This window comes from Bubalus kerabau, chromosome 12 (genome assembly GCF_029407905.1).
Source record: "Bubalus kerabau isolate K-KA32 ecotype Philippines breed swamp buffalo chromosome 12, PCC_UOA_SB_1v2, whole genome shotgun sequence".
NCBI lineage: Eukaryota > Metazoa > Chordata > Mammalia > Artiodactyla > Bovidae > Bubalus > Bubalus kerabau.
Genome location: NC_073635.1, coordinates 36894578 through 36909743, shown reverse-complemented (window position 1 = coordinate 36909743; position 15166 = coordinate 36894578). Strand labels below are relative to the sequence as shown.

Here is a 15166-nt window from a genome sequence, read left to right as displayed (position 1 = left end):
GCTAAAGGAAAATTTGTCTTTATATATTTTTTTTATTCCAGAAAATAGTGGAGTAAATAGGGAATGATTTTTTTTTTTAAGTTTTTGTGTATAATAAGTCTCTACATTTTGAAATCATCTTTGAATTTATCTTTAAAAATTAACAAATTTTTTCGCATCTGTGAGTCTTTTATTGGTCATTTATATGCCAGGTAGCAGTGTCAGCAAAAACAAACAAAACAAGTGTTTCCATCTAAAAGAGCATCTTGTCTCCTCATTTGCCTTTTCATGGAGTGCTTCTCTCCCAACTCTAGATCCACATAGATGAAAACAGCTTTACTGGCAACAGATCTTAAGGGGAAAAATATTGATCAGGAGGCAAGAAAGCTATTGATAAACACCTCCCAAATACAAATATACTAGTCAGCAGTTGCTACACCAACTACCAGTTTCACGTACAGTCTCCCTTTAAGGCTAAGATGATCCTATTTTACAAGGGGTAGAGGCAACAAGTTCCAAGAGAATTCAACCTTCTTTGAAACTAGCCCACATGCTCTACAGCAGACACTTTAAGCACAGCTTTTATGGCCACCGAGACCAGGGTTCAGATCCAATGGGAAAGGGAACTGGAGAGTAACAATTTTTTTAAACACTTTTACATTGAATAAAAGTGGATCGTAATTTATGCTGAGCAATTACAAATCAGCTATGTTTTTACAAAGTAATTGGAAGTAACTATTTTACAACTATTTCCTATTTGAAAACATTTTTTCAAGGCTGTAGTTCACAAGTGTGTGTATGGAGGGCAGGGATGTGGAAGATGAAGATGGATTATTTAGTTAAAAAAAAAAGGCTCAGCCATTTCTTAACTACCTTGTAAGAAGCTGCAGCGAAGTATAAGCACAGAGATAACTGTTCAAGGGAGCCTCTCACCGGAGCTCTGCCACTGTGTGCGGGTCAGACAGTGTTTTCACAGGAAACGGCTCAGAGAGTTACTGTGCTGCTGGGTCCTGGTTCAGTGCTCCTCTCACTACAGCACATGGCTTGTATGTGCTTTTGGAAAATCTAACATTTCCTGGGCCTGGGACAAGCATACAAATAGAGATTCATATGCTTATTAAACCTTCAGTTAAATATGTTTAAAGCTCTACTCCAACAAATACAACTTTGTAACCACCTAGAAGACCAGGTTCAGATTTAGAATTCTGGGGCCTCCCTAAGTTTTATGCTCAAATGTGGCAGCGTGTGACAAGTGTGTGACAAGTTCTGGGGCCCCAGCCCTTGGCTGATGCCTGGTACCACGGAGGCCTTGGGGGCAGGTATGATCACCCTGCTCGCTCATCGAAGCTGCATCTGTACCCATGCATATGGTACAGTGTTGTGTGTATACACATATGCACACACACATACACACTGTTTTTTCAAAAAAGGCAAGATAAGGGGAAAACTAACAAAACTAATAAAATATTTTCTTTGGGGGAGAAGGAGGAGACAGGATGGAAGTTAGGTTTCTCATGTACTTTGTTTTATGATTTTGACTTTGAAACTGTGTAAATCTTTTATCTAATAAAGACCAGGTATCAGAGAACAGAGATTGAGCATGTTAAATTATACCATGGAAATGTAGTCAGCAGTGTCTGGAATATGAGGAAATAAATGGCAAGAGAAAAAAGAGAGGAGAGGTGAAACCTATAAATTAAAGGACATTTAAAAAAAATAGAAGGACGTTTGAAAGGAGGCAAACGTAGCCCTCATTTGGATCCTGATTTGAACGAGACCCATTGTACTTTTTTCTTTTAAAAAAAGACAGGGAAATTTAAACATTACCTGAATATTTTGTGATATTAAAAATATTCATAACTATTTTTAAGTTTCACATTTAAGAAAAAGTTCTCATCTCTTAGAGATAATATAGACGAAACTAAAATAAATAAGTAAATCTACTTGTACCTTCTCACAAGGACTGATTAAATGCTCCACTTCTGGGGAATTCCCTGCTGGTCCAATGGCTAGGACTCCACAGTCACTGCCAACAACCCAGGTTCAATCCCTGTCCTTAGAACTAAGATCACACAAGCCACGCAGCTCAGCCATAAATAAATTAATAAATTCTCTACTCCCAACAGCATCAGACCAGAGAAGGCACTGGCGACCCACTCCAGTACTCTTGCCTGGAAAATCCCATGGACGGAGGAGCCTGGTGGGCTGCAGTCCATGGGGTCGCTAAGAGTCAGACACGACTGAGCGACTTCACTTTCACTTTTCACTTTCATGCATTGGAGAAGGAAATGGCAACCCACTCCAGTGTTCTTGCCTGGAGAATCCCAGGGACGGGAGCCTTGTGGGCTGCCATCTATGGGGTCGCACAGAGTCGGACACGACTGAAGCGACTTAGCAGCAGCAGCAGCAGCAGCAGTAGCAACAGACAGCATCAGACACAAAGGAGGTACTCATAAAATAATTAACTGAGCATTTTACTATATGTAAGCAACATGTTTTAAATGAATATCTGGAAAAATACCTTGAAGAACTAGTGGAAGGGACTGTTTGATTTACAGGCACAACCAGTGAGCCACCTCCTCTTTTTAAATCTTTTCCAATTATGATAGCCACTGGAATAACTTTGAGTCTCCTTTTGAATTGTAGTGGCACAAACTATTAAGTGAAGATTTTGAAAAACGGTGAAGTATATTCCATCACACATCATAACACCCATGCTGTTACCCTATCACTGTTATTGTGTGGGCAAAATTATTTGTTGGCACTTTATAACAATATTTTAAGGAATTTTTGTTTCGTATTTATGCATATTTAAAGCTTTTATATATTTTCGGCTTCATGATGTACATAACAATGCAGTAGCACGTTGCTTGGAGGTATATGAACAAAATTTTCATTTTAGTAGAACCATCAAAATTTAGAGGCCATCTGGATTCGTGAGAATATTTAAAATCATCTTGCTGCTTTCAGTAGTTAGTAACTGTGGGTCTTTTTAACCATGTTGGGTATGCCAGCTATTTAGTATGTTCATGTCATCATATTTAGCTAACATTTATTGATTGCCAACTTTGTGCCAGAGACTGTTAAAGTTTAAATTCATGCTTTTTGTTAATCCCCACAGCAAACCCATAGGATCTTGTATCACTGTCATAACTGAAGAAACAGACTTCCAGTGATAAATGAAAGCTGTAACAATATCACACAACTAGGGAATTCCCTGGTGGTCCAGTGGTTAGGACTCTGCAGGTTCACCACTGAGGGCCAGGGTTCAATCTCTAGTCAAGGAACTAAAATCCCACAAGACAGGTGGCCAACAACAACAAAAAACCAATATCACAACCAGTGAGTGCTCTGTGATCACAGAGGCAGGATTTGAACCCAGCTCTTAACCACCACACTACTCTGATGGCCTTTTCCCAGTTCATGGGGAGGCGGGGAAGATGGAGAAAATTCTCCAGGTTTTCAGTTTCCCCCATATTCTTTAGTATATATCACCATTTGTTTGCTAGCAAGTTCTAGCAGACAACAAAACAATGAGGAAGTAGCTAACTAATACTAATGAGCGATCCCACAGTTTTTCTGAGTCTTTAGTTTGAATAATTGACACCATTTTCTGGACACAAACTTGAAGTTTTTATGTTATGCACATTTTACAAGTAAGTTGTTCCTCATTTGTGTGCTAAAATTAGATATATACCAGTATCTTGGGTGACTCTCAGGTACTTTACAAGTAAATAATGGAGTTGAGAATTCCTGGGACAATAAAAAGGAGAGAGAAATGAAAGCCTTTGTAAAATAGCATCAAGCTTGTCCTTGAAGGATAGAAAGGAGATGACAAGCAAACATGTAAAGGGCCGGAGAAGCTGTAGTTGTCCTGGAGCGAGAAGAACGTGTGTCACATTCGGGGAAGCTGGGCAGTGAGGGGGCTACTCTGTTTCCAAGTAGTTGAATAAGTTAAATGCACCACGTCAGACAGGTGGAAGAACTTTCACAAAACGTCAGAGGAAAAAAAAAAGAACTGCTTTTATTAAGTATCTTAATTTTTGACAGATTTTGTCTGATATAATGTGCTAGATTTGGCACCACATGACATTTCGTATGTAATTATATTCTGAAATTGATGGAAAGATGTGTTTAATCTAGGAATATTCCCTGGGATTGTGAGAAAATAAAGAAAGCCAGTGAGTGGCTCAGAAGAACCGAAGGGCAGTACCCATCCATCTGCCAGCGGCTGGAGCTGGGTAAAGACTGGGACTCCGCCACCAAGCAGCTTCTGGGGATCCTGCCCAGAGACGCCGCCTCCCCTCCTCACAGGCTCCTTAAGCACAGCCAAGGCTGACGCACACGCACTTGTCTTTTAACATGCACTCATGCCTCATGTATATGATAATCAGATATAATAGATGCCTATAATGAAATCTAATTATGATTTTATTCAGTATAGCAATCACTTTAAAATAAATGGAAAAAGGCTATGGTTTCAGTGAACTAACAAGCAACTATACAATAAAAATTTCAAGGAATTCCCTGGTGGTCCAGTGGTTAGGACTCCAAGCTTTTAACGCTGTGATTCTGGGTTTGATCCCTGGTCAGGGAACAAAGATCCCACAAGCCAAGCAGTACAACCAAAAAAAACTTTTTTAGATAAAAATTCTAATACTACAGACTTTTTTTTTTAACCAGAGGTTGGGGGAGGGTGGAGATTGGATGAAGGTGATCAGAAGGTATAAACTTCCAGTTACACGATAAGTAAGTACTAGGATGTAATATGCAGCATTAAAATATACTTAATACTGCTGTATAGTACATGTGAAAGTTGTTCAGAGACTAAATCCTGAGTTCTTATCACACGGAAAAAATGATTTTCTTCTTCTTTTACTCTATATCTGTATGAGGTGGTGGATATTCACTAAACTTACTGTGATGATCATTTCATGATGTTTGAGAGTCAGATCATGCTGCTGCCATCTTAATCTTATACTGTGCTATATGTCAATTATATCTCAATAAAACTGGGAGGAAAAATTAAATCACTACCCTCTTTGACCTATAAACTCCACTGGTAGGAATTGTACTTATAGAAATTAATCTTACAGAAACATGGACACATTGACACATGCAGGTATCATGTGTGCATATATACATAGTGCCATCACCCAGCATATGCAATAGAGCTCATTTTAAAAGTTATATAAATGGGTGTTTATGAGATAGAAATATATAATGTCATATTCCAAACTAGTTACCTTTGTGGAATAGGAACTTTATTTCTGTCTTACACACTTTGAATTTTAAAAGTTGAAATTAAAAAAATTAAACATTTTTACAGGGAATGTATGTATTTAGTTTTTATTTCAAAAATACATAAAAGCAGAGTAAATAGTGTAATGACCCCCATCAAGACTTAAAGTATTTTGTCAATTTTTTTACATGTAGAACAGTCTTCTCTCCCCTCTTGCTGTCTTACCGGATGTCTCACATTCGGATATGTCTGACTGTGTCCATTTCTTTTTCCCTATATTTCCTGTAAACTGGGAATTAAATCTGTAGTCCCGAGGAGATTAAGGATCAGTGTTTTTGTCAACCTGAACCATGAAGTCTGGTTGATCTGCTTTAATAATGTTAACATTGATTAGCAGGTTTCCTATATGAAGTTGTTTCCCTACAACCAGCATATATCTGTGGAGAGATATACTTTGACATCCAGTTCCTTATCAGTCTTTCAGCTAATGATGCTGTCGTCTGAATCATTTTAAGAAATATTGTGATTCTCTATTTTATTTCCTTCTTCTCATTAGCTAGAATTCTGAAATAATAAGCTGTCTCCATCAACTAATGTTGCTTTATAATATTTTTTAAAATTATAATTTAAATATTTTATTTTATTTAAAATATTTTATTTAATATTGTAAATATCTCAAATTATTAGAATTGCTGTCCTTCTTTAGAGGCTGAGAGTCCCTGGAGGGCAGGCTGTGATGTATTTATCTTTATGTTCCTAATGCCTAGGATGCTCTTAGCGAGCCAGCACAAAGATCTGCTGCATCAGTCGTAATCTGTTAATTTAAAAGAGTTAATTTTGTAAATTAAGTTGTCAACTAAAAACTGTCACTTGCCATCTGCCTCTACAAGGATGAGGTCATTAGTCACTGCAGTCTCTGACCTACAACACCTCCTAAAAGGAACTTGGGGCCAGGATCAAGAATGAGGCTCTGTGCTCTGGGAAAAACTCGCAGGACTGGCTTCAGATAGATATTTTCTGGAGATTTTATGAGCCCAATTCTCACACCTCCTCATACCTAGAAAAGCACTAAAGTCATTAAAAAGGACATCTGCTCCAAGCAACTAGCAGCTGCCCTCTGCCAAAGCAGGTGCTTGAGTGTGAGTACCCCCTTCACCGAAGTCACACCTGTGCTGAGCCCCACCTCTTTGGAGCAGTTCCTCCAGTGCTGGAGAGAGCCTGTCATCTGCATAGAGTTCTCATTTTACCCCAAATAAGACTTCGCTCACAATTCTCACCTTGTGCATTTATATTAATCAACAAAATTCAAGGTTAAAGAAAAAGCTCCACTGCCACAAAGTGTCTATTTGCTTATTTGCAATTCAAAGAGAAAAATATTTCACCTAACTACTGTGGGAGCAAAGAAGAACTAAAGAGCCTCTTAATGAAAGTGAAAAAGTTGGCTTAAAACTCAACATTCAGAAAACTAAGATCATGGCATCCGGTCCCATCACTACATGGCAAATAGATGGGAAAACAGTGACAGACTATTTTTTTGGGCTCCAAAATCACTGTAGATGGTGATTGCAGCCATGAAATAAAAAGATGCTTACTCCTTGGAAGAAAAGTTATGACCAACCTAGCAGCATATTAAAAAGCAGAGATATTACTTTGCCAACAAAGGTCTGTCTAGTCAAGGCTATGGTTTTTCCAGTAGTCTGAGAGCTGGACTATGAAGAAAGCTGAGCACCAAAGAATTGATGCTTTTGAACTGTGGTGTTGGAGAAGACTCTTGAGAATCCCTTGGACTGCAAGGAGATCCAACTCTGTCAATTCTAAAGGGAAATGAGTCCTGAATATTCATTGGAAGGACTGATGGTTAAGCTGAAACTCCAATACTATAGCCACCTGATGCGAAGTACTGACTCATTGGAAAAGACCCTTATGCTGGGAAAGATTGAAGGCAGGAGAAGGGAACGACAGAGGATGAGATGGTAGGATGGCATCACTGACTCGATGGACATGAGTTTGATTAAGCTCCGAGAGCTGGTGATGGCCAGGGAGGCCTGGTGTGCTGCAGTCCATGGGGTCGCGAAGAGTCGGACACGACTGAACTGAACTGTGGGCGAGAATTCATGGGGGGGGGGGGCACTTTTTGTCAATCACTTATAACCTGGGCAAATTACTTTTTATCACGTTCTCTGATTTTCCGGGAGGGGAGGGGGCGAAGAATCCCAACTAGAACTTGGAAAATAAACGTTTTCCTTATCTTTAAACAGCACTCCCCTAAACCGTAACAGCACTATGAGTTGCGTTTGATTGGATCCTAGGCGTTTATCCTAGCTACATCACCCAGATAAGAATCCCGGTATCTGGACAGCATTCGGCCAGGGAAGAGGTTTCGCCGGGTATCTTTCTGGCCCGTCTGCTCCACTGCCCGCCCGCTTCCCGCAAGCCCAGCTCCCCACGGCGCTACCGGCCCCGCCCACCGCGATGCCCAAGTCCCTCAAGCCCCGCCTCCCGACGCTGCCCGAGACTCTCGCCGCGGCCTTACGTCACGGCTCTTCCTTCCGCCCAAGGCACCTCCCCCCTTGGCCCGCCCACCCGCTTCCTGTGGGCGGTGCAGGGCCGAGGCGCGCCAGCGTTTACGTGTTTGTTGTGCGCGCGCGCGTCGCAACTCGGTCCCGAGCCCGCCATTGGCGCTTTCCAGTTAACCGCGTCCGACTGACCGGGGTTCGGGGCTGAGAGAGGGACGCGCGTAGCGGCCCCTCTCCTGGCAGCTTGGAGAGGTCCGTTATGGCGGAGGCGAAGGCGGAGGCGGAAGGAGCGAGCGTGGCTACAGTTACTGGTTCGGGTGCCGACGGCAGTGGTCAGTTGCCTGCAGTCGAAGGAGAGGGATTTGGGGCGAGGGGCAAAGAGAAGGACGCGGCCGCGAAAGGAAAAGAGGCCGGCGGGGACAGCGAGGAGGACGGCGAGAATGTGTTCGAAGTGGAGAAGATCCTGGACATGAAAACTGAAGGGGTAGGTGCGGGCCCGGGGTGATGCTGCCCGCGCAGAGGGGGCTCCGGAGGCGGTGTGGCGGAGGTCCACGCCGCGGGGGCGCTGAAATCGCGGCTCCCTCCTAGGCCGCCGTCCTTGGCGCGAGGGCGGTGTCTTCGGCTCCGAGAACCGAGTGTCCTCGCCGCGCTCTGCCCCGCGCTTCCCCATCTCTCGTGGGGAACCCTGCTCAGTGTCTTGTTTGACCCTGGTCCCCCCAGAGTGAGGTGCTTCCTCCGTTTGTGCCCTTACGAAACTTTGTGTAGACCTCTGTTTTACATTTCAAGACTTCATTCTTTACATGTTGGTGGTCTGCTAGACTGTGAAATCCCTTAGTACAGAGACTGTGCTCTTTATTAACTTGTTAACGCTGGCACTTGAATCCGGTGCCTAGCATGCAGTAATTGCTTAATGTGTATGAGGTTGTTAAGTGAGTGAATCAGTTGTGGGCTGGGGGGAGGTGAGTGGATGTAAGGATGGGCAATGGGAAGATAATATATTTTAGTAAATAGGTGTAGGGCGACCAAAGGCCCTACACGATGGTCCTCTGTGTGTTGTGTTTTTCAGTTCAGTTTCTCAGTCATATCCGACTTTGCAACCCCATGGACTGCAGCACTCCAGGCTTCCCTGTCCTTTTTATTCCCTATGTTTTTTTAATTGTCTCTCATTTCCCATTTGTCGTATGCTACCTTTTTTTTTTTTTTTGCGCATTCATTCGGTAGAGTTTTGTTTTCAATTACTGCCTGGTAGGTGCCGTGTTAGGTCCTGAGGCTATAGAGATGAATTGTAGCATACACAGTTGCTGACATAAAAGATTCTCTTGTCCAGTGGGGGATAAATAACTAAAATCCAATGTCGACAATATTACTGTTAGTTGAAGTTAGGGACATTCTTATGTATTTAATTTTCCCAATTACGTTGTAAGTACCTTGAGGTGAGAGGTGAAGCATCTTACACTTTTGTATCACCTGCGTTTAACATAGTGCCAGGAAGGTGGAAGATATTCAGAAAATAGTTAAGACGGTAATGTCTTCACAATTAAGATGATTCACTTCTTAATACAATATTTTCTCTTGTTAGCTTCGAAGGATTGTAGGAACTGCACCTAAAGCCCCATGTTTAAAATCTTTTTCCTTTAAGTGGAATCTCATTTTATTTGTTTGGTGTGCATCTGCTTTTTTTGCTCAGTAACATCTTTGTGAGGTTTAATCCCTTCTTTTGGAGCTGTAGTTTGGTGTTTTTTGGTTGCTGCTTAGTACAGTTGACCTCAAACAACTCGGGCCGAGGAGTGCTTGGCCCGGCACAGTTGAAAAGCCAGTATAACTTTTGACTCCCTCAAAGCCTAATTACTAAAAGCTTTTTTACCAGAAAGGGAAGCCTTACCATAGTGTAAACAGTTAACAAATATTTTGTATGTTATGCATATTATATACTGTGTTCTCATAAAGGGCTTCCTTGGTGGCTCAGCTGGTAAAGAATCCGCCTGCAATGTGGGAGACTTGGGTTTGATCCCTGGGTTGGGAGGATTCTTAATAAAAAAGTAAACTAAAGAAAAGAAAATATTAATAAAATTGTAAGGAAGAGAAAATATATTAATGGTATTGCCTACCCTATTTACATCATTTGTTTACAAGATGAATTACCTGTCAGAACCATCAATATTGTCTTAAATAAAACATTGTAGGTGTTGTATGTATTACTAACACTGACATCAACAATGAAAAGATAATGTGAAAAAGTTGAATGATTCAGTGTTTTATGGTAGCCTAGTGTAATCAGTCAGAGAAGGCAATGGCATCCCACTCCAGTACTCTTGCCTGGAGAAGACCATGGCCGGAGGAGCCTGGTGGGCTGCAGTCCATGGGGTTTCGAAGACAGACACGACTGAGCCACTTCACTTTCACTTTTCACTTTCATGCATTGGAGAAGGAAATGGCAACCCACTCCAGTGTCCTTGCCTGGAGAATCCCAGGGACGGGGCAGCCTGGTGGGCTGCCGTCTATGGGGTTGCACAGAGTCAGCCAAGACTGAAGATCTGCTGGCGGAAGGCATGGCAACCCATTCCAGTATTCTTGCGTGGAGAATTCCATGGACAATCCATGGGGTTCCAAAGAATCAAACATGACTGAAGCGACTTAGCACAGCACAGCAGTCTAACCTAGACGCTAAAGAACAAATCATTAGAAAATTTTTATGGCATACAGTATTACAGTCCTATTTATAATATAGTATGAGAAACACTGTTACATTTTTAAAGACATCCTTTACCTTGAATAATAGGCTAATATTCAGTTTCTCCAATTAGAAAAGAATGATATAATTCTTTGAAAGCAGAGTTATAACACATTAAGAAAACTTAACACATTAATTTTCCATTAACTGTCACTCATCTTATACTCTTGTAGTAATAGACCAACATCTGCATATTCTTCATGCATTCTTTTCATACTTTTTTCTTAATTATTTTAACATTTCTAGACTATATATGGTTCATCTGCAATTTTTTGCAAATTGTTGAAAATCCCTAAAAATCTTTCCAATATATTTATTGAAAAAAGTCTGCATATAAGTGGATCCCACAGTTCAAACCCATGTTGTTAAAGGGTCACCTGTATTCAGTTGTATGAATATATTACAGTTTTATCTTTTCTACTACTTTTGATGGGCACCTGAGTGGTTTCTAGTTTTGAATAATGCTTCTGTGAACTTTACTGATGGAAAAGGAAACGGCAACCCAGTCCAGTATTCTTGCCTGGATAATTCCATGGACAAAGGAGCTTGGTGGGCTACAGTCCATGGGGTCACAAAGAGTCAGACACGACTGAGTGACTAACAGGCCAGGAACTTTACTGGACATGTCTCCTGGTGTATTGTGCACAAATGTTTCTCTCGGTTGTATTGCTATATACCTAGGAATGGGAGGTATACACCTCGGAGGACAAGATGCATATGTCTTCAGCTCTAAGAAACTGTTTTCAAAAGTAGTACCAGTTTACACTACTACTACTGGCTTATGAGAATTCCTTTCGTTTCACATCCTGTCAACACTTGATATCATCAGTCTATATTTTCAGCAGTAGTGGTGGTGTATTTGTTGGTATTTCCTACTTATAATTTATATTTTTCTGGATTTTACATTAGAAATCGGCGTTGAAATCATTGAGCGTCTTTTCATATATTTATTCATCATTTGGTTATCTTCTATGAACTGCCCTTTCAGATCTCTACTGAGTTGTCTTTATTGATTTCTTGTATTCTGGATTCAAACCCTTTGTGAGTGGTGTCATGTAAATCTCTTTTCCTGCTATGTCTTTTTGGTAAATAGAATATGATTAATGTAGGAAGAGTTAATCTTTGTCTTGGTGTTGAGTGCTTTTAATGTCTGGTTTGAGAAAGCTTTCCTTACTCTAAATATTCTTTTTTTTTCTGAAAGCTGTGTTGTTTTGTCTTTCTGACTTATGTTTGCACTTTACTTGTAATTGATTTTGTGTATAGTGTAATGTAGGAGTCAGGTTTCATTGAGCAAATCTTTTTTTATTCTTTAACAATGCATTGTAAATTTTGGAATCAACTTGTCAGTTTTCTTGCACACAAAAACTTTTGAGTTTTTATTGAGGTTTGCATTGAATTTGTGGATAAATTTAGAATTAATTTAATTTTTTCAATAATACTTTACAACTCTCTTTTTAAAAAATATTTATTTGGCTGCACCTGGTCTTAGTTGTGATGTGTGGGGTGTTTTTTGTTGTTAGTTTCTGCAGGTGTGCTCTCTTTAGTTGCAGCCTGTGAACTCTTGGTTGCAGCATGCAAATTATTATCTGACCAGGGATGGAACCCAGGCCCCCTGCATTGGGAGCAAGGAGTCTTAGCCACTGGACCACCAGAGAAATCCTGTTTTATAACTTTTTATGTTTTAGTAAATTGATTTTTAGGTGTTATTGATTTTTCAGTGCAGTGGTAAGTGATTTTTTGAAAAGTTTCCTTGTCTTACTGTTTGTTGCTTATGCAATTAATTTTTGTATATTTACTCTTTGTTAAAGAGATTCCCTTTATTTCTTGTTGCTAAATACTTTTATTGTGAATGGATGTTGAATTTTATTAAATTGTTTTTGCTGCGTCTAATATGATTGCATAATTTGTCTCCTTTATACCACTAATGTGATGAATTACATTGATTTCAACTTCATGTTCATAGCATAAACCAAAGTTGGCTGTGATATTATCCTTTTTAATATTATATAGTTCTTAATTATTTCATATATTTCTGCTTTTTCTTTATGATTTTCTTTATTTGTTGGTCTTTTTCTAACATCTTGAGATGGGTGCACAGCTTTTTTAAAAAATATTTATTTTTAATTGATGGTTGCTTTACAGTATTTGATTTGTCATACATCAACATGAATTAACCATAGATGTACATATGTCTCCTCCCTCTTATCTCCCTCCCACCTCCCTCCCATCCCACCTCTCTAGGTTATTACAGAGCCCCAGTATGAGTTCCCTGAGTCATATAGCAAACTCCCATTGCTTGTCTATTTACATATGTTGGTGCATATGCATTCATGCTGCTCTCTCCATTCATCTCACTTACCCTTGTCCATAAGTCTGTTCTCTATGTCTGTGTCTCCACTGCTGCTCTGCAAACAGATTTGTCAATATCTTCCTTCTAGATCCCATATATATGCATTAATATAAGATACTTGTTTTTCTCTTTCTGACTTACTTCACTCTATATGTTAGGTTCTAGGTTCATCCACCTCATTAGAACTGACTCAAAATTTTTGAGTTCCTTTTCATGGCTGATGTGATTGTATATACGTACCACAGCTTCTTTATCAGTTCATCTGTTGATGGACATCTAGGTTGCTTCCATGTCTTGGCTATTGTAAATAGTGCTGCGGTGAACATTGGGGTACATGTGTCTTTTTCAGTTTTGGTTTCTTCAGGGTATATGCCCAGTAGCAGAACTGTTGTATGGTAGTTTTATTCCTAGTTTTTAAAGGAATCTCAATACTGTCTTCCACAGTGGCTGTATCAGTTTATGTTCCCACTAGCAGTGTGCTGCTGCTGCTGCTAAGGTGCTTCAGTCGTGTCCGACTCTGTGCAACCCCATATACGGCAGCCCACCAGGCTCCCCCATCCCTGGGATTCTCCAGGCAAGAACACTGGAGTGGGTTGCCATTTCCTTCTCTAAGGCATGAAAGTGAAAAGTGACAGTGAAGTCACTCAGTCGTGTCTGACTCTTCATGACCCCATGGACTGCAGCCTATCAGGCTCTTCCTTCCATGGGATTTTCCAGGCAAGAGTACTGGAGTGGGGTGCCATTGGGTGTAGTGGTTCCCTTTTCTTCATACCCTCTCCAGCACTTGTTATCTGTGGATTTTTTGATTATGGCCATTCTGTCTGGCGTGAGGTGATATTTCATTGTAGTTTTGCTTTGCATTTCTCTAATAATGAGCGATTTTGAGCATCTCTTCTTGTGTTTATTAGCCATCTGTATGTCTTCTTAGGAGAAATGTCTGTTTAGGTCTTTTGCGCTTTTTGATTGGGTTGTTTTTCTGGTATTGAGTTGTATGAGCTGCCTGTATATTTTGGAAATTAATCTAACTCTGTCAGTTGTTTCATTTGCTATTATTTTCTCCCATTCTGAGGGTTGTCTTTTCACCTTATTTATAGTTTCCTTTGCATAGCTCACTGTTCTTAGCCTTTCTTTTTTCAAATAACATACCTTTATGTTATGTTAAATTATGTTCTCATCTTACTTTAGTTGAAATTCATAAATTATGTTTGTTTTCATTCAGATAACATTATTTTCCAATTTCCATAAATTGTGTACAAATACATTGCTTAATTTCCAAACATTTGAGTATTCGTAAGTGTTTCATGTGCTTTAAAAGGATTTTTTACTTTCACTGATGTAAGTTCTTATGTTGTTTTACATAGAATATTTGCCTGATTAATTGTCTTGAAACTGTTCAACTCAGTCACTCAGTGGTGTCCAACTCTGTGACCCCATGGACTGCAGCCTGCCAGACTCCTCTGTCCATGGGATTCTCCAGGCAAAAATACTGGACTGGGTCGCCATTCCCTTCTCCAGGCGATCTTCCCTACCCAGGGATTAAACCCAGGTCTCCTGCATTGCAGGCTAATTGTTTATCATTTGATCCACCAGGGCCCAATTGGGTTACTTGAAACCTATAATACATCTGCCAGCAAGCAAATCAACCATTAGTTAAGAACTTGAAACTGTGGGAGAATGGGGAAGTAATGTGAGAATAATTTGAATGCAGGAGGCTATTCTCTGTTTCATTCAGTTTCAGTTTAGTCACTTGGTCGTGTCCAGCTCTTTGCAACCCCATGGACTGCAGCCCACCGGGCTACCCTGTCCATCACCAACTCCCCGAGTCTACTCAGACTCTTGTCCATTGAGTTGGTGATGCCATCCAACCATCTCATCCTCTATCATCCCTTTCTCCTCCCGCCTTCAATCTTTCCCAGCATCAGGGTCTTTTCAGATGAGTCAGTTCAAACTTCATATTCTTGATATTATTGATTAGTATAACTGTCATTTTTTGTGATGTGTTTAAAGCAGTACTAAAAGATACCAGATATTTTTACTTCTTTTATTACTCATTTTTTGCCTCACCATTTTAGAATATAGTTGCTATTTTTACTTCTTTTATTTATTTAATGCCTTGAAACAAGCATCCTGACCAGGGATTGATCCCCCAACGCCACATGAGAAGTGCAGTCTTAACCATTGAACCTCCAGGGAAGTTCTTGCTTTTATTATTAATATACTTGAAGTCCATTAAAGTGCCTAATGACAGTTGTGCTTTTTTTTTTAATTTCATGTTCATAATACACTCAGACTCACTGGCCTTGAGATTTTTTTTTTTTTTTTAACTAATTATCTAGTATATAGAATCT

At 40.1% G+C, this 15166-nt stretch overlaps 2 protein-coding genes across 7 annotated transcripts in view; both read left to right on the top strand.

Moving 5' to 3' along the window:
- The window catches only part of PARP4 (poly(ADP-ribose) polymerase family member 4), a 75141-nt gene extending 69376 nt beyond the window's left edge, over positions 1-5765 (top strand). For 2 of the 4 annotated variants that reach the window (XM_055542599.1, XM_055542601.1), the window contains one exon: positions 4123-5764. In XM_055542599.1, coding sequence (XP_055398574.1) covers positions 4123-4318 — 196 coding nt within the window. In that variant the 3' untranslated portion in view covers positions 4319-5764. Of the gene's footprint in view, positions 1-4122 lie in introns of all 4 variants that reach the window. The other 2 variants (XM_055542602.1, XM_055542603.1) reach the window with 2 other exon arrangements.
- A 2014-nt stretch (positions 5766-7779) lies between these two features.
- Positions 7780-15166, top strand: part of MPHOSPH8 (M-phase phosphoprotein 8) — a 42708-nt gene continuing 35321 nt past the window's right edge. For 2 of the 3 annotated variants that reach the window (XM_055542595.1, XM_055542594.1), the window contains exon 1: positions 7782-8221. In XM_055542595.1, the coding sequence (XP_055398570.1) occupies positions 7997-8221 (225 nt within the window). In that variant the 5' untranslated portion in view covers positions 7782-7996. Of the gene's footprint in view, positions 8222-15166 lie in introns of all 3 variants that reach the window. The other variant, XM_055542596.1, reaches the window with a different exon arrangement.